The following is a 23,368-nucleotide window of genomic DNA, read 5'->3' as shown; positions in this document are numbered from 1 at the left end:
TTTCATATTTATATACGTTTCCTTCATGTGAACTGCATGACCTATAGGAATAGAGGGTAGCTGATTTCCATTATGCAGAAGTACAGCTTTTAAGCTTAGTTTTGAAAAGTCTTTAAACAGTCTCCATTCAGATGGAGTGTGATCTAAATTCAAGCAGTCCATCAAACCATTAACATCAGAACAAACTACGAGGTTTTCTTTTTTTCTCAAAAAAAGGAAGCAAATCTTTTTGACGCTGTCTGTACTGAGATATTTTCACATCATGTTTTAGAAGATTCCACTGTTGTAGTCTTGACCCTAACAGCTCAGCCTTTTCCTTAGACATGCGAAGATCTCTTATAAGGTCACTCAACTCTGCTTGACTAATTCTGTGCGGATCACTAGACCTATCGCTTACCTCAAAATCAGGGTCATAGGATGTAGAAGGATGGGTTGCTCCTTCTAAACAGTCTTCATCACCTTCCTCTAAAATTTCATAGTTTTGGGGTGGAGAAGGGACTGGCAAATTGTCTGAGTGTGGTACAGGCCGAAGAGCAGATGGGAGATTAGGGTATTTAACCGTTCCTCTTTTCTTCATAGATAAACCTTGCTTAATGGGAGGAGTTAAGCAGAAATAACAGTCGTCTGTATGATTGGTAGGCTCACGCCAAACCATAGGTACTGCAAAAGCCATTGCCCGGTTTTTATTTTTCAGCCACTCTCTCAATATGACGGAACAAGAATTACAACATATATGAGGAGCCCATGATTTATCTTGGTCCCCAACTTTCACACCAAAATAATGTTCATAGGCTGTCTTAACGATAGGTGTCATTTTACGTTTCTGAGCCTTAAATGTTATTTCACCACATATATAGCAAAAGCTATCGACAGAATTCACACACTTTCGAGACATTTCAGATCAGCACTTAAATTAATTTAAAAATCAACTTCACACGATAATTTCAATAGCAACCACGTGCGTACAATTGACAAACTCACATAGGTTATGTTTACTACTTAAGAACAGCTGATGAGAGGGGTGTTATGTAAACAAACATGTGTACCAACTGTTGGTGATGAAATATTTCATTTGTTGAAAACTCAATATACATATATATAATATAATGATACTATATCTTGAAAACAAGAGCTAATATATAATTTTTATGGTCACTTTCGGTTTTAACACGTGGAAATACATTAAAATCATCTAATTTCAACCCCGAAACAAAAACTTTGTTGTGTTGTGAAATTATCCCAACTTGGGTACTTTAAAATAAACACCCTGTATGTTGTGACATTTTTTGATTCAGCAGTTCATTTTACATAAAATTGTCCTATTTTGGAGAAAATATACTTAATGTATGTGGCGAAAACGGCCGAAAATCCATAACTTGTTTCGCTCTGTATTATGAGGGGGATTACTTTGAAGGGGATGAAATGGAGATTGCTGAATAAAAGAAAATTTTTTGAGGAAAGTTAAAATTCGACTCATTTTTTGAACAACCTCGTATATACCGTAAATTATTATGATCCAAATTATGGAAACGTGGACGCGTAATGAAAGAGTTGATATGTTTCTCATTTATGGTGGATGTAGAAAAACTCCACAGCAGTAGCCATCATGTTTGCTGAACGTTATACAGGATAGCGTCGCTCGACAAGAAGAAGAAGAAGAATGGAAAATTTTAAAAAGAATTTTCGCGACCAAGCAGACGAATATGGATGAGGTCACTGCAAGTGAGGACATAGAAATAGATGTGACCACTCCAGAAACTGTTTTAGAAGTTGATATCAGTCACCATTCTCTGTGGAAAATGTTGAAAAAACACAACATACATTCATTCAAATATCAAATATGAAAATGATTGTTACAGACGATTATCATATTGTAACCAGTTTCTCCAGTTGATGCAGAATTTCCTTAGAGCATATTTCATTCAGACGAGTTTAGTGTTTCGAATAAAGGCATGTCCTAATAATAGGTATTAGACACAAGAAATGCTATTTTCAAGAAAAATATGGGTTCATATGTATCAGCCTAATCGAACAAAGAATAATTGGCCCAATCATCTTCCAAGGATCTTCAACAGTAGAGCGAGACTTGGAATTTCTCCAGAATAAATCCGAAGAGTACTTAGAGAGTTGTCTATCAGAAATGATATCAAACGTGATGATTTCAATGGAGTTTTTCCTGATAGATGGCTGGGAACAAATTAACCAATGAGGTGGCCCACAAAGCTCACCAGATTTAACACCGCTGGATTTCTTTTATTGGGCTCGTAAGATATACGTACGGGCTCGTTCACCGATATAAAATCGGGTGAAGAGAGCAATTGAATGGCAGATCAAATTCGATTATGTCCCGACGTGAAAGGTGGACATTTTTAGCACTTGTGGAATTTTGCGGAAGTACCAAGCGTATTATCGACTGCAATAGTGCTTATTGATTTGTTTCCTCTCATTTTTAGTTTTCATTCTCCTAAGTTAAATTTTGGGTATCAATAAAAGTGGGTGTTCATTATATGGAAATTTCAGTAAAACAAATCTTTGTGAATAATAAATATAATGAGCCTTTATGGGACGATGAACAAAAATAGTTATAATGAAATATCAGTCGCAAAATTGTTACTTAATGTGTTGTCGGAAAAGCAGAAGTACTGATTTTGTTTCTAAATCAGATCATGGAAGCAGAGCGAATGTATTTTGTGGTCGAAGTCTCCTAGACGTAATATTTTTACAAAAAGAAACTCCACGGTAAGTATATTTTCTCCAAAATATGTATGTAAAATGAACAGAGGTATCCTGAAATGTAACAACATACAGGGTGTTCCGTTTCGAATAACCAAGTTGGAATGAATTACTGTGGAACTGAAATTATTGCTACAAATACTGTTGTTTTGTAATATAACAATTGCTTCATCTATTGAATGTTAGCAGATTTCAACGTTGCAACTAATACATTTCATTTCTGCGGGTTTTTCAAAGCACCTCGCCAGTGATCATCAAATTTTTGAATTGTAGTATTTTTATATCCACGAGGTTATTGAGAGTTTCATTTGCAACTATTAGCTTTCCCATCTTTCAATTCTTCTATTCATTAATGCATGTTCAGGTTTTCTCCAGATTTTTACAGGTAAGATGAATAAGGTAAAATTTAGGATACTGAAAATTTACCAAGGTTGTATTTTTTTTCGAAACTTTTACTTTTACGGCAAGTTTAAACTTAATTTTTTGAAGAAAATACCACTCTCTACATAAGAAAATGAATATTTCTAAATAGAATCTCATAACATTAATTTCCCCCGATATACATACACAGTGGGTTCTAGAAAATGCCTGCCGGAAAACAACTACTTCCCCGGCTGGTGCCACAATGGATATTGAATTATATCCTACAGATATTATGCAAGATACCCTACAGAGGTTAGTCTTGCAGATGTTTCTCGTTCATCAGCATGGTCTTGCTGCTAGATGGAGAACAAGAATAACATTAATTATAAGCATTAGAAAAATATAAGTATATGTAAAGTGCTTTTCTTTAATGTCCCCCCTTTTATTTTTTGAACGGCTCAACTCAAAAAATTGAAATTTGGGATAATGAAATTAATGCATGAATACTTTATTTTGAAGTGAAATTGACAGATGAAACTTTCAAGATGGCGACTGGGCGTCATCTGGGGAAAAAATTGAATGGGAAGGGGGGCTCTTGTTATACATCTTTTTTAAGCTCCTGACAAATGCTTCACAACCCTAGAATATAATGTCAATGTCTTCAGCTACTGCAAAATTGGCGAAACTTTTAATAATTGCCTGAATACATTGACATTTAACTACATAATATGAGGTAATAAGAAGCTTGAGGTCAGTTCTGAACATGTTCGAAATGGTTGCCTTGAACTTCTTGACATTTAAGTAGCCTATCCGATATTTCACGCCGAACATTTTCGAACACAATAACGTCAATATATCTACAAATATTTATTATTCTCTGCCGTATATCCAATATTGAAGCAGGTTCGGTTTCGTACACCTTTTGTTTCAAATAGCCCCATGAAAAAAAGTCCAAAGGTGTCAAATCTGGCGAGCGGGCTGCCCATTCTGTAGGACCTCGACGGCCAATTCAACGACCGGGAAAAGTAGTATCTAAATAGTTTCTTACTTGTTTGGAGTAATGTGGTGGTGCTCCATCTTGTTGGAATACAATATCCATATCGAGTTCATTAGGATTTGCTTCGACGATTTCAGTGATCAGAGGGTCAACAGTAGTTTCCAGCATATTCAAATACAGTTCCCCTGTTAAATTTTGATCAATAAATAGAGGTCCTGCAATATGGTTTCCCAATATTCCTGCCCCAACGTTAATTTTTTCTGGATATTGGGTATGTGCTTCGCTGAAAAAGTGAGGGTTGGGGTCAGTCCAATAACGGCAATTTTGTCATTCGTCACTAATACAAATATTGTGGAGATACGTAGGATGGCTTGTGATAGTTTCCGTCATGATTTCGCAGAATTCTGTTCTTCAATCAGGGTCATCTTCAGTTAACTGGTGTACCATTTTAATTTTGTATGGATGATACCTATTCCTCTTGAAAAGTCTCCACACAGTAGAAGGAGACACCTCACAAACAATCGCGACGGAATAAGTAGACTGTTCAGGATTTACTACCATCTCACCAATTATTTGTATTTGCTGTTTTTCCGGAATGAACGGATGACCTGGGGGCTTTTTGTTATGTACACTACCGGTAGTTGTGAATTTGGAGACAAGTTCCGAGAACGGAAATGTTTCCTACTGATTCATTAAACTCAAACACCTGTTCATGCAGCTGCAGTTTCGTAAGAATGTATCATCTTTTCCTCACACCGATTTCCTGGAGTCTTTGAAGTCCACTAGATACTCGTTAGGACAACAAGAGGATTGTTCTGAATTCTTGGGGTTCTTGTTGAATACTCTTCGTGAGCAAAACAATAGCAAAATCAATACTCCTGACCGCTCTGGACTGAATGATTCCATACAGCCCTTCTCGTCTTGTGTTTTTTAAATCTTTTGCTGGAAAAATTCTCACTTGTTTACTTTGTATTAAATGTTCAAGAGGTAGCGAAAACTTGTGTGAATTTCTGGAACTTCATCTAGCTTTTCCTAATATGACTAATAACCAGTCCGTGCAAAGCTTATTGTTGAATCATCTGAAAATGGAAATTTTACCAGGTGATGATCGACTGTATTGCCAAACATGCGCCAAACTAACTGACTGTTATAAGGAAACAAGTATAGCTGAGGCACCAGTCGATCTAATAATAACACTGATGATCTTCAAACAAGTCTCAACCTCTGACGGAAGCAAAAAACTCTTTGGAAGGTTCGAAATAGATGAACATTTCAATCTAGCAGACCACTATTATAATATTAATGCAGTCATTGTTCACTGTGGTTCTGGCGTTGAATTTGGTCATTATTACGCCTTGGTCAAAGACGAAACGGACTGGTTTAAGTTTGACGATAGTCGTGTCACGAAGTGTTCTGGCGATGCATTGAATTTATTGGAGCCTCTGGAGACACCCTTCATTTCGTTTTATAAGAGAGAGGGCATTGTTAGATCAAGATCTTCAGATGCTGTGGTGCTGCAGGTTTTTCCGGGTTTTCCTGCAGCTGAAAAAGCAAATGCGCCAGTGGAATCAATGAAGTCGCCCCGGAGCGCCCAATAATTTTTATTGTTGTTTTTATTTTTATCGTTGTTCTAATAAATTTTTTACAGATAGGACGATTCGGAAAACGTTCATTGAAAATCCGTTTGGTGTCGTGAAAGTTACGCGTCGCACACTAAATAAAAATCGCTTCAATTTTTTCTTCCGATGGACGAGAATTTGCCATTTCAGAGATTGTTGACGTGGTACCTTTCTACAAGTAAAACCGAAAACTAAATGAGAATATTCTAACTGAACAATGATGTTCATTGACGTACTGACATTTTTGACGTTTTCATAAAGAAAAAATAACTTAACAAACCTTATCGGGTTGTTGGAATTGCAATAAGGCAGATGAAAAGGAATATTTGTAGAAATATCGATATCAATGTGTTTGTCTTCAGGAAATTATTAAAAGTTCCGCCATTTTGTAGTAGGTGAAAATATTGACATTATATTTTAGGGTTGTGAAGTATTCGTCAGGAGCTTCAAAATTATGTGTCACAAGACCCCCTTTTCCATTTAATTTTTTTCCCGGATGGCGCCCAGTCGCCATCTTGAAATTTTCATCTGTCAATTTCACTTCAAAATCAAGTTTTCATGCATTAATTTAATTATCCCAAATATCAATTTTTTGAGTTGACTCGTTTAAAAACTAAAAGGGGGGAATTAAGGAAATTCACTGTATATACCTATAGTAACAAACAATTATATCACCGAGACTTATTAAAATTAGTTGAAAAGTCATCAATGGTGTAGCAAAAAGTCTCTCCAAAAGATAAGCTTTTCATAGTATACGAGGTCTGTTGAAAAAATATGGTAAATGTTTGGCTAGTTACATTCGAATAGCGTTTTTTTTTTGTATGTTGGTATACTCGTCTCGAACATATGTTCAAAGTTACAGCTGTTCAGCATGTTTAGTTTGTTAGTGAGAGTTATAAAAGTTGGAAGTGTTTTGCGTGTTCCGCGATTTTCTGCTATCGAAAAAAATGAGTCAATGAATTTGCATTAAATTTTGTGTAAAAACTGGAATTAAGTGCTCAAAAACACTTTAAATGTTGACAGTGGTATACGGTAATTTTACTCAGAGTCAGAAAAACGTTTACAAGTTTTACAAGCTTTTCAACGAAGCTCAAGAAGATGTGAATGACAACGCTTGCCCTGGACACCCCAGCACATCAACAATGAATGAAAATGTTGAGAAAGTGAAGAAGATTGTCATGGAGAATCGTCGAAATCACTATTAGAGAAGTTGCTGTCATCTTTTTATTGTGTATTTCATTATTATTATTATTGAATACAGTTTTTTTGGAATTTCATCACAGGGTGGAGCAATCATGAAGTTTTGGAGAAACGTGCAGAAACAATTCATGGCTTTTGCATTACGATAATGCACCTGCTCACATGTCATTGCTTTTTCTTCATTTTTTGGTCGAAAACAACACCGTAATCATGCCTCAGCCACCGTATTCACCAGATTTGCCCCCCTGTGACTTTTTCCTGTTCCCAAGATTGAAGACACCCATGAAAAGACGGCGTTTTGCGACGATTGAGGAGATAAAAACTTGATCACTGACAGAGCTCAAGGACATACCAATTGCTTAGAGGACTGGAAAAAGCGATGGCGCAAGCGTAAATTTATGAATATATAAATATTTTTCTCGGACAGGCAAAAACTTCAAACAGCTCTTCCCAAAAATTATTGGAAAGAGATGGTTTGAACAAGAGAGCGACAGAAAATACATAAATACAATAAACCGTTTACGATCAAATCACGCTATCTGCCCAGCTTACAAATTCAAAATTGGATTAACAGATAATCCTCTATGCTCATGTGGACGTTATGGCGATCTCAATCACATCATGTTGGAGTGTTCGCACCACATCCACAGTATAAATACCCTTTACTCTGAATTGAAATTTCATAATATCTTTTTTCCAATCAACTTAAATTGTATGTTAACTTCAAACAACAGAAATATATACAAATTATTATACAATCATCTAATAAGATGCAAAATTAAAGTATGAATGATTGATTGTAAATATAGTATTATGTACAAACGCATTGAAAAAAAAAACTATATAAAATAAAAAAAAAAAATTAACAAAAAAAAATAATAAGGGAACCAAAAATATAAAACAAATCAAGAAAAAACACTTATTTGAAAATAAAAATACAAAAAAAATCAAAATGCAAAAACAAAAAGAAAAGAAAAAAAAATATACAAAAACAAACAGAAATGAAAATTCAAAAAGCAAAAAATGAGGGAAAAAATCTATGTTTGAGCTACTACTCAGTGTTACTTTCAAATAGTTTTTCATTAAAACAGTCTGGCTAATTGGTTCTCCCAAAGCCAAAAAATTCTAAACCACACACACACACATGAATATTTTTTGAGAAAAATCAAAATTCAACATATTTTTTCAACAAATCTCATATACACATTTAAAATATTTCAGAGGAATGAAATTTCCAATCCTAAATAATACTCCTAAAATTGGTCCGATTTTGTAGCATCTCTATATGAGTATTCAAACAGAGACTTTCATCAATGTACAGACCTAAACATTTTGTATTTTGATACCCAAATTTTCTTTGTTTGTTTTGTTCTTTTTTTTCCACATTAAAGAAGGCTTTTTATAATTTGAACTCAATTTATGCTAATCTAACCAAGAGGTCGACAATTAATGCCATTAATCATGTTATTGTAAATTTCTTTAGTATCACTAGAAAAAATAAAGTAATGTGTCATCCTTGTATGACTCGATATTTCCTTTCAACAATAATTTTGGAATAGAATTTATGTATATCAAAAATGAAACTGGACCCAGAACAGACCCTTGTGGAACTCGGAAAGTGATAGTTTTCAATGAACTGGCATTTTTTCCTAGACACTCAAACTGTTTCTTGTTAGGTGAATGATTTTCAAAACATCTGTGATTAATCCCTCGAATACCAGTGATATTCAATTTACGTAATCAATTGAAAATCTCTATTATTCAATTAATAATTGTAACATCACTAGGTGAATAAATATACCCCGATTTAGATTGAATATATAAAGTTGTTTCAAAAGTTTTGTCCGTTTTTATGTCTACTTTAAACTGAACAATTCAGTAGTACTTGTGCTGAGTTGAACTTCGCCTTTTGTTATATCAGCAACTAGCTCTGTAATTTATTCAAATATTTGTATGTACCTACAGCTGGGAAACAATAAAGACGATTATTATTATTATATCTCTGTGAATACTCATTCAATCCAAATAAGCGTTATTTGAATCAGTGCATTTTTGCAAACCAATCAATTTTCATCACACTTCCAAAACAGGATCGTTTTGGTTGCGCAAAAACAAAGAAGGAGAGATCTCGAGTCAGTGCATCAGTGCTTCTTCCATACCAAAGTATAGACTCGTCAGCAAAACTTGTGAATTTGCCTTCAATCGATATACAGTGTGTCCAAGATAAGGATCCTAAGCATGGGAATCTCAGTACCTGTTGGAGATACAGCTTGGGTTAAATTAGGAAAAAGTTGTGTTCTTTGAAGCTTATTTACATGCCGTTTAGAAACTTGAAGAATTTTCATGGCCTGCTGAGATATTTGGGAAAAACGAGAATTTGACAATATCATTTTTATTTTTTTCTGACTTTATTTGAAACGATATCAAAAAACGAATAACACTTTTTCATTGGCACTTTTAAGGTACTACACGATGGTGATTTTAGATTTTATATCCGACGTTTCGTTTTCAAGAAACCATAATCAACTTTATTTTTTTATATGACCCGAAACAAAAGTACACCCTGTATCTGATTCCATTTTTTATTACGAATTCAAGCGATGTATCACATGCCATTGTTTTCTTTTTAGTTTAAAGGAAAATTACATTTTTTCTATTTTAAAAAAAAATCTTTAAGTAGGCGTTGCAAACAAATGCTTTGACGTAAATACTTGTCACCGAGCCTGTCAAATATTATTTAATTACACGATAAAATAGTAATTGTCGTTGTTGTTAGCCTGTTTGTCGAGTTGTTGTTTTTAGAGTTATTGTTACTGTTGTCGTTATTATTGTTTATTGTTGAATAGATAATATTGTGTTATTATCGTCGAATATGCCGGGTGAGCATTATAGCCATGAAGAAAAGTTTGACATGCTAACGTGCTACATTTTGTGCCACAAAAATACTGTAAATACAGCAGCAATGTATCTTAATACATATCCAGAAAGAAAGCAGCCATGTAAGTCCATTTTCTTAGAGCTGGCTCGAAATTTAAAAGAATATGGTTCATTTAAAAAGCCTGTTTTATCTCGAAAAAAGGAATCTTCAGAAGAAGCCCAAAATAATGTTTTACAAGCAGTTGTTGAGAACCCTGAAATATCAACTAGGCAAATCGAAAATAATGTAGGAGTAGCCAAATCCACAGCTCAATTTATTTTGCGTAAAAATAGATATCACCCCTATAAATTTAGGATTTGCCAAGGACTTAAACCAGGGGATTTCGAACGGCGCCGAAATTTTTGCGAATGGTATACACGCGCGTGTGAAGAAGATTATAATTTCCCTTCAAAAATAATATGGTCCGACGAAAGTATGGTCACTAATAATGGTATCTTCAACCGCCGCAATACGCATTACTGGGCTCAGCAAAATCCGCGTGTTAAGAAAATATCAAGACATCAAGAACGTAACTAAAATACTAGGTCCGTTTTTTTACTATAATTCTTTGACCGCCGAACGATACCATCATTTATTGCAAAACTATGTAGAAGACTGTTTAGATAATTTACCTCTGGCACATGTCAATAACTATTGGTTTCAACAAGACGGTGCTCCTGCACATAATTCTAGATAAGTTCGAGAGTATCTTTCGCAGCGATTTCCTGGAAGGTGGATTGGAACCTTTAGTGAAGTGTCTTGGCCAGCGCGATCCCCTGACTTAACTCCTATGGACTTCTTCATATGGGGTTTTGTTAAAAACCGGGTTTACCAACATTCTTTTGAAACTGAACAGCAGTTACGAGAATGTGTAACTGTCGCATTTAACAGTATTACACCAGAGATGTTACGTGATGTTTTAAGTTCTACAGTTAGAAGATCATACTTATGTTTGGAAAATAACGGAAACCTGTTTGAACACCTCCTTTGAATTAAATAAAAAATGCGTTAATTTCTTTGTTGTTTTCATTACTTTAAAAAATCATTATTAACCTACTTAAAAATACATTTTAAAAATAGAACAAATGCAATTTTCCCTTAAACTAATAAGAAAACAATGACATGTGTTACATCGTTGAATTCCTAATAAAAAATGGAATTAGATACAGGGTGTACTTTTTTTCGGGCTATTTAAAAAAATAAAGTTGATGATGGTTTTTTGAAAACGAAACGTCGGATATAAAAACTAAAAATACCATCGTGTAGTACCTTGAAAGTGCCAATGAAAAAGTGTTATTCGCTTTTTGATATCTCTTCAAATAAAGTCAGAAAAAAATAAAATTGATATTGTCAAATTCTCGTTTTTCTCAAATATCTCAGCAGGCCATGAAAATTCTTCAAGTTTCTAAACGGCATGTAAATAAGCTTTAAAGAACACAACTTTTTCCTAATTTAACCTAAGCTGTATCTCCAACAGGTACTGAGATTCCCATGCTTAGGATCCTTATCTTGGACACACTGTATATGCCAGATCATTTATATATAATAAAAACAGCAAAGGGTCTAGGACAGATCACTGAGGTAATTCGCATTTAATGCTCATTTTATCTGAAGATGCACTTTTGAAATTCACTACTTGAACGTGATCTGATAGATATGACTCAAACCACAAAAAGATATTTCCTCTAAATCCGTAGATTTCAAGTTTCTGAAGCATTATTTGGCGATCAACACAGTCGAATACTTTTGTCAGATCACAAAATACTGCCACTGCAGCCTCAACAACATTCAGTCGAAGGTAAAGTTCTTTTAAAAAAACAAACGTGCTCTTAGAGGCTGGAAAGCCATATTGATTGGAGTGAAGAATATGATTTTCTTTTTCATCAACTTTTCCACGAGACGTGCCGATTTCTGGATCTTTTAAATCGTGGGGCACCCAGTTTTCGAGCTTCTTGTCCTTTCTAATACCTGTCGAACATTCAAAAACTGCATGCCCACTTCTTCCATCATCCCACGCACTGTTTGTGATAAGTCATCATCAATGTGTAGAGTACAGGATTCTCTATCGATCAGTGTATTCCGTGACACAATAGAATAAATATTTATTGAGATATGGAACTACAAAAACACATGACATTGAAACGGACAAAACTTTCGAAACAACTTAATTACATGAACATTTTTCTTGTAACAGTTTAAAATTGAAATTTCTCCATATTGTTGAATCACTTGTATCTGAATCTTAGCAATGAAGACGAAGACGAAGATACCAATGAGGAATCGAGTATGAAATCCAAAAGAGATGCCTCCGAAGGCAATTCTGAAGCCGCTGAGCCTTCTCCAGGACCATCTGCTTCTTCCGAGACCCAGCCTTTGGATAACGAAGAACGAAACTTGGAAGAGTCGGAAGATAAAAACTGGCCAACAATAACGGATCTAAACACTCGCTTGAGAAGGGTAATTACATCCTATCAGAGAAACTATCGCAAAGAAGAACAAAAACTAGCAGCAACCAAGTCGAAGGTAATTTTCATTTTCAATTACATTTCGGGATGATAGGTTTCAATCGAAATGATCTAATTGTTCTTGTTGTTATTCTCAAAAAATGTTTTTTAGATCTGAATTCATAAGTAAATGTGCTTAGCGCTTGGATGTAACTATTTGAGTGTAGTTTTTTCATCCGTACTATTCATATTGGTTATATTTGTATATTTATTGTAAAAAGTGTGAATGCTGAACAATCCTACCGAACTTGACTGATCATTGAAAGCGTTATTTGTTTCTGAAGCAAGCTTTTGAAAAAATTAACCTTTAAATTCTACTAGTAAGAGAAGGTGCTAGGAATCGCACGTGAAAACGCAAGACCTTGTTAATCCTTGCCTCGCACGTTTTCAACTTCTGAGGGCTGCCCGTTTTTAAAGGGACGACAGCTGATAAACGGATTTTTTTTTAAATTTATGAGAGTAAATAATTGAAACGATAAAAAAAAATATTATAAACTTATAACTGCTACCGGTTACGTCCAAAAAAAAATTTATTCGGTTTTAAAATTCTTCATTAACTCGCCTCAACATGCTGATTAGAATATTTTGGGATACGCCCTTAATTCTATTTTTCATATCTTCCTTTGTAGATGGGGGTGTTCTACAGGCCTATTCAAATTCGTTTCTGTACAAGGGGATCTCGTAAACGATTAGAGATAGACTGTCAGTTGAATTCTGGCAAAGTTGTGTATATCAGAGACCTATTCAATGATTTAAAGCAGGAGTCTCCAAACAACGGCCCGCGGGCAAAATCCGGCCCCCCAGTGTCATCAATCCGGCCCGCGACAGCCAATGATTTACTCATCAATCTGGCCCGCGACAGCCAATGATTACCTGATTGTTGTTACTATTGCTGAAGTTGAAGAAGAGAACACAGAATGATAAATACTCGGTTTTATTTACTTGCAAGATAAAACTTAACAACAGAAATGATGACAAAGAAAACTTAACTTAAGTATCTAAGTTTAAGCATATTAATAACTAACAAATAATTGAAATGAATCACAGTAAAACAAAAACACTAATGAGATTTATGTAATTGTGATTTTCCACCGACAATACTTTGTAGTTGTGGATCAATTTTACTTGTACCAATTATCAAAAGAGATTTAAGATGCTCATCGGTTAATTGAGATCTGTAAACATTCTTTGTGTACTTCATCTTGGAAAACGTTTTTTCACACAAGTAAGTAGTACCAAAAACAGAAAACAACCCACGAGCAAATTTATGCAAATTATCAAATTGTTCCAGTGGAAGACTCTTATAAAATTCCAACAAAGATGAATTTTGATATGTTTTTCTTGAGCATATCACTGCACCGTAAATCAATAATTTCCATTTGGACTTCCGCAGCCAGGGTTTCAATGTCAGAATCAAAAGGATTTTGAAAAAGCTTAATTTCATTCGCAATGACATCAAAATCTGAAAAACGAGTATCAAAATTTATCTTCAAAGCACTCAAAGTTTCGATTGCAAAATTGACGGGAAATTCAGTCTCTGTAGTGTGGCTGAATATTTCACATGTTTCAAAATGTGTGAAACATTTTTTACATAATTGCGATTGAAATAGTATTATTTTCTGCACGAAGGATTTGATATTGGTGTATAAATCAGGGAGAAGCTGATTTTCTCCTTGCAATCTCAAATTCAGTTCGTTCATATGATTTGTCAAATCGACATAGAAGGTTAACTTCCACATCCATTCACTATTTTCTAAATCGGCAAAAGGGCGCTGCTTCTCATTAAAAAAAAATTCGATCTCTGCTCGAAGTTCAAAAAAGCGCTTAAGGACTTTTCCGCAACTAAGCCAGCGTACGGCAGTATGATATGGTAAATAATTTTCTCCAATCTGTTGAATAAACTCGAGGAATTGTCGGTGATTCAGCCCAGTGGAACTGATGAAGTTAACAACTGGTATGACTGATTTTAGAACTTCAGACATATCCAAACATTTTCCGCTCAAGGACTGTTGATGAATGATACAATGTAAGACTAATGTTTTTGAACCACAATCATTTTCTGCAGCCTTTGACACAAGTGCAACCACTCCTTTATTTTTACCATACATATTTTTGCCTCCATCAGTTGTTATAGATTTCAAATTTCTCCATTAAAGGTTCTTTTTATTAATGACATTTTCAACTCCCTTAAAAATATCCGCCCAGTTGTCGTGCCGTGAATACTATCAATATCAAAAAGTTCTTCATACACTTCATAGCTTTTATCTACTCCGCGAATAAAAATCAACACCTGAGCAGTATCTGACACATCCGTTGACTCATCCAATGCTAGAGAAAACCACTCATGATGTCCATTTTTGTCAGACATTTGAGATGATATATTTTCTGCGATGTCTTGCACCCTCCGAGCCACGGTGTTTGCTGACAAACTGACACTTTTAAATAAATTTACCTTTTCGGGGAATATTTCTTCGGCTTTTGCAATCAAGCATTCTTTTATCATTTCTCCATCGGTGAATGGTTTGCCACGTTTTCCGATTTCAAGAGCCACGCGAAAGCTGGCGCGAGTTGCAGACTCTTGTTTAGTATTCGCTTTGATAAGAAAAGATTGCTGCCATTTGAGTCCGCGTTTCAATGTTTCAAAATTTTCCTTCCGTAAACTTCCTGTATACTTGGAGAAACTTTGAAGATGTTTCGATTCATTGTGTCGTTTAATGTTATAGTCTTTGAGAACAGCTATGGTTTCATTACAAATTAAACATAGCGCCGTATTACTGGAGTCAATCAATCACAAAATACTGATAGTTCCATTTTTCTTGGAACTTTCTGCATTCACTGTCGATTTTTCGCTTCTTTTCTATACTAACAAATCACACATAAAAACAATGAGTCAAATCAAAATAATTTTATTGACGGGTGTTACTTTATTTCACAATAGACAGTTTCGCTTCCTACGCAGACTAACTCGCAGTTGCGCCGATAGCCTTTTTATATGCAATTATTACTGCCATCTCGAGGTGATCGGAATTCACTAGCTAGAACCAAAACTTTCTCGAACCAACGCAGTAATTCCAAATATTTAATTACGCCTAATGCCAACTAGCGGGTAGCTGAAAACGATAGTACATAGTACCACTACTCGCCACTAGATGTCGTTAAGTGTCACAATACACAATAATAATTGAAATGCAAAAAAACGTAAGTTTGCTTACGTCACGCACTTTGCGACTATCCTAGTCTAGAAATATAGTCAAGGGCAGAAATTGGCCCTTGGAACAAACTGAAAAAATTATTATGGCCCGAAGGCTTCAAAGTTTGGAGACTCCTGATGTAAAGAAATCGAACATAGCTCTTTTGGTTCTGGAGATATACAGGAAAAACCATAAAGATCCCAAATTATTTTTTTGCCTATATCTTCTTTATTCGCAGACATATTGAAAATCAGTCCACATTTTGCTATTGGCACTTGATGTGGGCTCTCAGAATATATCCATGAATATTTTATACAGGGTGTCATCTGACTTGGACCACCCCCATCTTTGGATTTTTAAATACGGACCTGTATTTTTTGTTGTAGTTTTTGGATCGGAGACGTTCACTTCATACTGGGAAATTAAATTCAATTGTATATTTCGGGATGTTTCGGTAATATTCGATTATAATTGTGTGAATTATTCCCTTTTAAATTACGACCCTGGAAATTGGTTGACTGAGTTGAATGAAAACACAATAGCAACTTTCACGTCTCCCTATGTATTGTAGAGTTTTTCGAGAGTTTGTTTCCTCCTAGCTTCAAGGAAGGACATGCTCAGAGATTGCAGTAGCAACTCGTACTCACAACGAACACCCAATTTATATACTGTGTATCCGAGGAAGTTGTATTGGATATTTTTGATGCTCTTAATATAAGTTACACAATGAGGGACCAGATAGAAGAACAATACTCCAGGTGTGGACGGACTAGTGAACTATAAAGGGCTTTGATAGCAGTTGGCTCAGTGAATTCGTGGGTAAGCCATTTGATAAACCCTAGCATTTTCATGGCTTTATGGATAGCCGTGGGTATATGTAGATTAAAGTTCAAGATGGGATCAAAAACAACCTCAAGGTCTTTCATTTGATCAACAGACTGCAAGACATGACCATTTAAGGTGTAATCAAAAGCAGTAGAAGGTATATGGGATCGATAAAAGTGCATGACATGGCACTTTGTGGCATTCAAGTCCATGCCATTTCAGTAGCACCAGGTTGATAGTTTGTCAAGGTCAAACTGAGGCCTATGGGCATCCAATAAGGTTTTAATTATTAGGAAAAGTTTTAAATCATCTGCAAATAATAGTGCTATGGCATGCCGGAAGCAATGAAATGAATAAATTGAATAATAAGGGACCGAGGTGTGACCCCAGAGGAACACCAGAGGTTACTTCGAATAACGTGGAGTAGTGATAATCTGCTCTAGCCATTCGAGTCCTATTCGTAAGAGAACTACTAATCCATTCCAGTAGTACCTCACCTACACCATATCTGTTAAGCTTTTGGAGTAAGAGATTATGGTTGAGCCTGTCAAACGCCTTCGAGATGTCAGTGTACACAGAATCAATCTGGCAGCTCTTCTCCAAAGAATCCGACAGGATTTGGAGAAGGGCTGCCAGATTCAGTTGATTTCCCAGCACAAAAACCATATTGTTGTTCACTTATGATGCCAGAGCAATCATAGGTAAGGTAATCTGCCAGAATGTTCTCGAATATCTTGGGAATTGTACTGAGAATAGATTTAGTACCCGATTTGTATATTGGGGACATAAGAATGTTTACAATAATCTGGAAACACGCCTGACTGGATAGATTTATTGAAAATATAGAAGAGAGGGCGAGACAAAACGAAGCTGCAAGGACCTGGACCTTTCTTTATAATAAATAGTACAGGGCCCAAAACAGTTTCTTGGGGTACTCTGAGTAGAGTATTGCAAGGGGTCGACAAACTAATATTTATTCTAACGAGTTGCTTACAATTAGAAAGATAATATCTGAACCACTGGAGAAATGTAAATTTAATGCCAATTTGCTCTAGGTTTTTCAATAAAATTTGTCAATCGATTGTTTCAAAAGCTCGCTTCAAATCCAAAAAGACTGCTACAGTATAGCCACCTCCATCAATGGACTGTTTGCATTTCGTGTGTTATATTTATGAATTTCGTATGTTGGTTTATATTGTAGTATGTTTGATTTCACAATAAAATGTCTCAACTGTTTTTTTTTAATTTCGGATATAACAATCATAATGAAGATTTTTTTGTTCCTATGAATAACCACAATTAATGAGAATTGAATAAATTGTTTTGCAATTCAATTGATCGTAGTAGATTCCATCATTCACGCTCGTTACAATCGTTCTTATCATTCATCATTATCTATCTACCCTGTACCCATCTCTTATGCACAAGCATGAGCGTAATGGCTGTTCGGGTAGTTAGTAGAGTATGTATGCACTGTACAGCCCCAGGTAGATACTGCCCTGTCCTCTCCTCTGGCTGCACTGGCGCAGGTGTCTCAACAGTTTGACCCGAGGGATGCGGCAGCTCTGGGCCTTCAGGGATGGGACCTTCAACAGCTGGCCCTTTATCTACTGGTAAGTCATTGTACCCTAAGGTATTTGAGGTAAGATTTTACAATATAACTGTGAATGAATGCTTTCTGTCGATATTTCTATAAAATTTATATTTTTCGAGTGGTGATAGTCGTAAAGAGTTTTTCACATGTATAAAATACTTGGAGGTAATGGTAACGTCGTCGTCTGCTTGAAACTATGGAAAAAGAAAATTTCATTCTTTGGTGTGCCAAAATGAAAAACAAAGTCAATATGTGTGTAAAGTCACTCGTTTATATACAATGCGGCGTAAGTAGTCTCCCTCCCGTCCCCGTCTTAGCTTTCGAATGAGGCACGATATATCTCGCCACTATCAACTTTTTTTTTATAAAAAGTGGGGTCTTATAATCTATCGCTCAAAAGGTTTAGGTGGGCTAAAAAGTTCATTGGCTAACGCACAGATGGCGTTACTAGTACTGAATCCATATGATTTTTAGTTAATCCTAACCTTTACAAGCGACATGTACAAATTTCTCAGCTGTCGGATTACTAGTTTCTGAGCTAAAACATTTTGAGTGAAACAACTTTAGTAAGTTTGAAGAAAATGACGAATAAATACTATTGAAGCCAAGTCTTGGCTTAATAAACATAATTCGGACTTTGCATCAAGAAAATCAACCGTTGAGAAGTGATTGGCCTAAGATGATAAACAGAGGTTGCATCGAAAGATGCAACCAACTGATCTTCGGCCTTTCCCGTTTCAGTAAATGTTCACATTTATTCATTGTATCGTTCTGGGAATAAAGGCCTATTATTATTATTATTTGTCGAGTTTAAACGAGGTGAAATGAGCACCGAGGATGATCCACGCGGTGGACGCTCCAAAGAGGTTGTTTCCTACGAAAAATATTTTAAAAAAAAGTCATCAGAATAATTTTGGATGACTGCAAAGTGAAGTTGATTGAGATAGTTGAAACTGTAAAGCTGAGGTTCACAAACTTATTCTATTTACCGCCCACTTCGAGAATTAATTATTTTCTAGCGCTCCCCAAATTTTTTTACTTTACTACATCTTAAGAATCACAATCGCAGTCATTATTTTAATAATTAAATTATCTGTGTCATGTGAAAATGAGATTTTATGGTAAGGGTAATGTTGTTAAACACCATTTTGTAATATTAGGAAAACTTTTGTTCATATTATTGAAACAAACATTTCAATTTGAATTTTAAAACTAATCTGATGTTAAAGATGAATTTGATGATTTTTACGAAATTTGTTTATATCAGGCTCGAGATTACTCAAAAACAGCCGTAAGTCACCGCGTTTGGTAATCTGCAACCGATATCTCTTTTTAGTTAGCAACGTTGCCACAGCACTAAATCCACGTTCACACAAATACGATGATGGGAATGCTATCAAAAATCGTTGAACGATGGACCACAATCCAGGGTACAATTGCGGAATTGCCTTTTGTAGCCAATTTTGTTTTTATTTCCTCGTTCGTTATCACTTCTATGAGTTCTTCTTCCAACTGTGTTATTCCATTGTCCTTTATTAGCTATAACCGATGTTGCCAAATGGTGAAATAGAAACGAATCCCTTAATGTTGAATGCATTATTTCATTCCTCTTTTTTAAGTATTCAAATGATTTTTTAAAGAAAAAGGTTGAAATGATAAGTTTAAAATGCGTTGTTTTAGAGCTCTTTTATGAAAACTACTTGATTTTCTTCAGGAGGAACATTCCCCATATACATCATATAAATCAAGTATGTATACATATACATCAAGTAAATACCCGTTCTCAAAATCACTTCCGTTTACCAATTTGTAAAAATATAGTACATTTTGGAGTGTTCTGCTAATTCCCTATTTGTCAAAAATGCCACAGTCTGTTAATGAGAGAACTATGGTTTGTATGAAAATGATGAAAATAAAGAATGATATTTATGAACAAACGTTGTGAAATATTATTATTTGCCTGAAAACTACATACAATAGTTTATTACTACATCAAAATATTTCGAACTCATCTGCAACTAAATTTTTGTTCAAAAAAAAATCCATCAGGTTATGAATCTATTGAAACGAGAAAAAAAGTGTAATAAGAACAAAGAGAAATGCTTTTATTCCACTACTGAAATATCAACGTCCATACACTGAAAATCTAAATCTGTTTCACAAAGTTGGACTGACAGTAGAGAGTTAGAATTTTTGAGGAAAAGTATAAAATTGTAAACTGGGTTACTTTTTTTTTGTCATTGTGTGGAACTTATGAAAAACCTGATTTTTTGAGGGTTTTTGAACGTAGTAGGAGATTACAGCCGGTTCTCGCCCCCGCCACCACTATGACGTAATTAATATCATTTTGATGATAGTTTGACCTTCAAAAATGTGTCTGGTGCATGTGTGTGAATAACTTCATAGAAACATTCCCCCCACTACTTTTGACCTTGACTGACGTAACACGTTCTTGAGTTAGGTGCAAGGCCGTTCAACCTTAAACATGGCGTGTTGACCTTGAGATTCGAGTCTGTCTTTGATATGTGACATTGAGGTTTGACCTTGAAGGACGTCTTTGAGCTATGTTCATGCAATATGATTGTTCAACGTGGAGTTTGATCTTGAACGTGGAATTTGACCTTGATATTAGGGGGGTAAAGGAAGGGTTTGACATTGTTCTTCATGTATACTCTATGCAAGTTTGTGCAGAGTACACATATAAAAATTTTTACAGAGTATACACACATCAGCATACCGCAAAGGTCCTTCAACTAATTAGTAATTAGCGGTTCTTCCTGTAAGCTCAACAAGTTGGTGAGTTGCAGGGAGAGATCTCGGCAGTAGCAAATAAATCTCCGATTAATATATGCTCGTCTCTATGCCTAATTTCTCCTCCAATGCTGCGGTAGTGTGTCGGGAGCGACATCATACGCTACCTCTCGAGGTAGAGACTGCACACTCTTGCACTCCGTGGAGTTCCGACGACCACTGTCTGCTCGTATCGCCTTGTGTTTCTGCATCGAGTTGGGACGTCAGGTGGCTCTAGTGAGACGCTTGTATGCCATTTACGAAAGGTTTAGAGTTAAAAAAGTCATCTATTTTCTCAAGCACAGATTTTCCCCGGAATCAAATTTTGAATAACTTTATGTGCGACACAGTTATTTATATTTTAAAATAGTTTTTACTTTTTTGCATTGGTTATAATTGTCGATGTATTTCCTACTATAAATCGTCAAGTCAAATTTATTCTCGCACTCTGCATTTTCCTTTTGGCTTATCATACTAACCTATTCTCTGCCTTTACTAACCTTCACTAAATCTGAGAAATTGATACTCATCTTTTCAGAAGATGGAACGCCAAGGTAAACAAGCAATGGAACAAAGCATCCGCGATGGCCAAAGGGAACGCGAGAGACTCTGCATTGGAAAACGTTGGACCAAGAGAGAAGAAGCTGATTTCTTCCGCGTAGTATCCTCATACGGTATCATCTACTATCGAAAAAAGAAATCATATGATTGGATGAAGTTCAAGCAAATCGCCAAATTGGAAAAGAAGTCAGATGAAGAACTAACGGAGTATTACAAACATTTTGTGATGATGTGTAAAAAACAAACCGGTTTGAACATTGACGAAGGCAATTACGATACGAGTATAGAACACATATCCGAAGAGAAAGCTAGACGAACCCTTGAGAGGTTAGAGTTGCTTTCGCGGATAAGAGAGGAAATTTTGACACATCCCAAATTAGACGAGAGATTGAGGGTGTGTGTAACTTCAGCTGATATGCCTGACTGGTGGATAGCGGGAAAACACGATAAAGATTTATTGTTAGGAGTTGCAAAGTAAGTAAAATTGATTTTGACATTGCTCATAGAAGTTTTACCAACTTTTGTCCTGAATGATTGGGAAATTATTCATGTATTCATTCATTATAAATTGCTAAGGATTTAATGCTAATCTGGATATTACAAATTTCTTCTGGTTTCTAATGTCATATTGAAAAAATACATATATAATCCCAGGAAAGTATCCAAAAGAAACACTGCTGCCACATATCAGAAATGCAATGGACATGCGTTTACTAAATCATCTCTTGTAATTTTGCCTATACTCTTATACTTAACTCTTAATATAGTGAACATGCACATTTAATCATGCAACAATAATTTTTTCTCATTGTAATTGCTATAACTGCTAATTGGTTAGTGAAACGAGAGTCAAGAAGAGTGCCAGTTCTGGTGTGTGGGAGAAGTTTCAGTCAATTCGATGGCATAAAAACTAAATAGTTACCGAACGTCGGCAGTTTCTTTGTATGGTACAGGCGGCGTGGTATAATTTTTTCAAAATATTTTTTTTTTTCATAAACCCACTAAAAATGTTACGTTTCATTCATTCTGCAGAGGAATTCTCTCTTCCTTGAAAATCATATATTATTCAATTGTTAGATCAGTAACCAATTACAACTCCACAAATTGGTGCCCCTCAAATAATGCGGATATTGATGTGGTTGAAAGTGTTCAAAACTTGTTTTTAAGATACTCTGCATACAAACTGTAATATTATATTGGTGAATATATCTATAAAATCATGATGGACGTTCTTTACTTGAATACTCTCGACTCATAGATTAGAATCAGATCTTACACTAATTAAGAAAATGATCAATGGAAACATTAATTTCCGGGAACTTGTTGAACTTATAACTTTAAATGTGAATCCAAAGAGAACAAGAAATTTAGAAATCTTCAAAGTACTCTTTCATCATACTACCGCCAGAACAAGTCTATAGACTGGAAAACACAATGTGGAATCTGAACTTTTTAATTCTCCTTTGGAATCATTTAAAAAGACTGTGAAAAGACTGAAAATATTGTAATTGATTAACTTATTTTTTCTTTCTTTTTTTTTATTTTTTCCTTACATCTAGCTGATAGTTATAGTACATATGAGTGAATTATTAAAGTATTTTGTAAAAATAGGCAATGCTGTAAATAAATAAAAGTTTGAGATACACGAAATAAGCTGTGAAGATTGCGTTAAAAAGTATCATGGTCAAATTAAGCGGACTGTAATAGCTTGCTGAAAAAAAAGTCTGAGATTCATGAAATGAGCTTTGAAGAGTGTGATAAAAAGTATGATGGTCAAATTAAGCGGGATGTAATATCTTGCTACATAAAACGTCTTATGTTCACGGAATAAGCTCTGAAGATTGTGATAGAAATTATGATGGTCAGTCAAACTAAGCGGACTGTAATAGCTTGCTACATAAAAAGGCTTAGATTCACGAAATAAGCTTTGAAGATTCTGATAAAAAGTATGATGGTCAAACTAAGCGGACTGTTATAGCTTGGCATCAAAAAAAATCTTAGATTCATGAAATACTATGTGGAGATTGTGATAAAAAGTGTCATGTCAAACTAAGCGGACTGTAATAGGTCTCTA

The 23,368-nt window shown here is 35.2% G+C and overlaps 1 protein-coding gene across 5 annotated transcripts in view; it reads left to right on the top strand.

The window, feature by feature from the left end:
• kis (chromodomain helicase DNA binding protein kismet) overlaps window positions 1-23,368 on the top strand; it is a 136,993-nt gene that overhangs the window by 78,354 nt on the left and 35,271 nt on the right. For 4 of the 5 annotated variants that reach the window (XM_074176579.1, XM_074176575.1, XM_074176577.1 and 1 more), the window contains 3 exons: window positions 12,076-12,352; window positions 17,831-17,962; window positions 21,272-21,768. In XM_074176579.1, coding sequence (XP_074032680.1) covers window positions 12,076-12,352; window positions 17,831-17,962; window positions 21,272-21,768 — 906 coding nt within the window. The remainder of the gene's footprint in view (window positions 1-12,075; window positions 12,353-17,830; window positions 17,963-21,271; window positions 21,769-23,368) is intronic. The other variant, XM_074176578.1, reaches the window with a different exon arrangement.

The sequence above is a fragment of the Leptinotarsa decemlineata genome, unplaced genomic scaffold (genome assembly GCF_025532065.1).
Source record: "Leptinotarsa decemlineata unplaced genomic scaffold, Ldec_3_MD MMD2_tig00001973_RagTag_RagTag, whole genome shotgun sequence".
Taxonomy (NCBI): Eukaryota; Metazoa; Arthropoda; class Insecta; order Coleoptera; family Chrysomelidae; genus Leptinotarsa; species Leptinotarsa decemlineata.
This window is presented reverse-complemented; position numbering and strand designations above follow the sequence as displayed.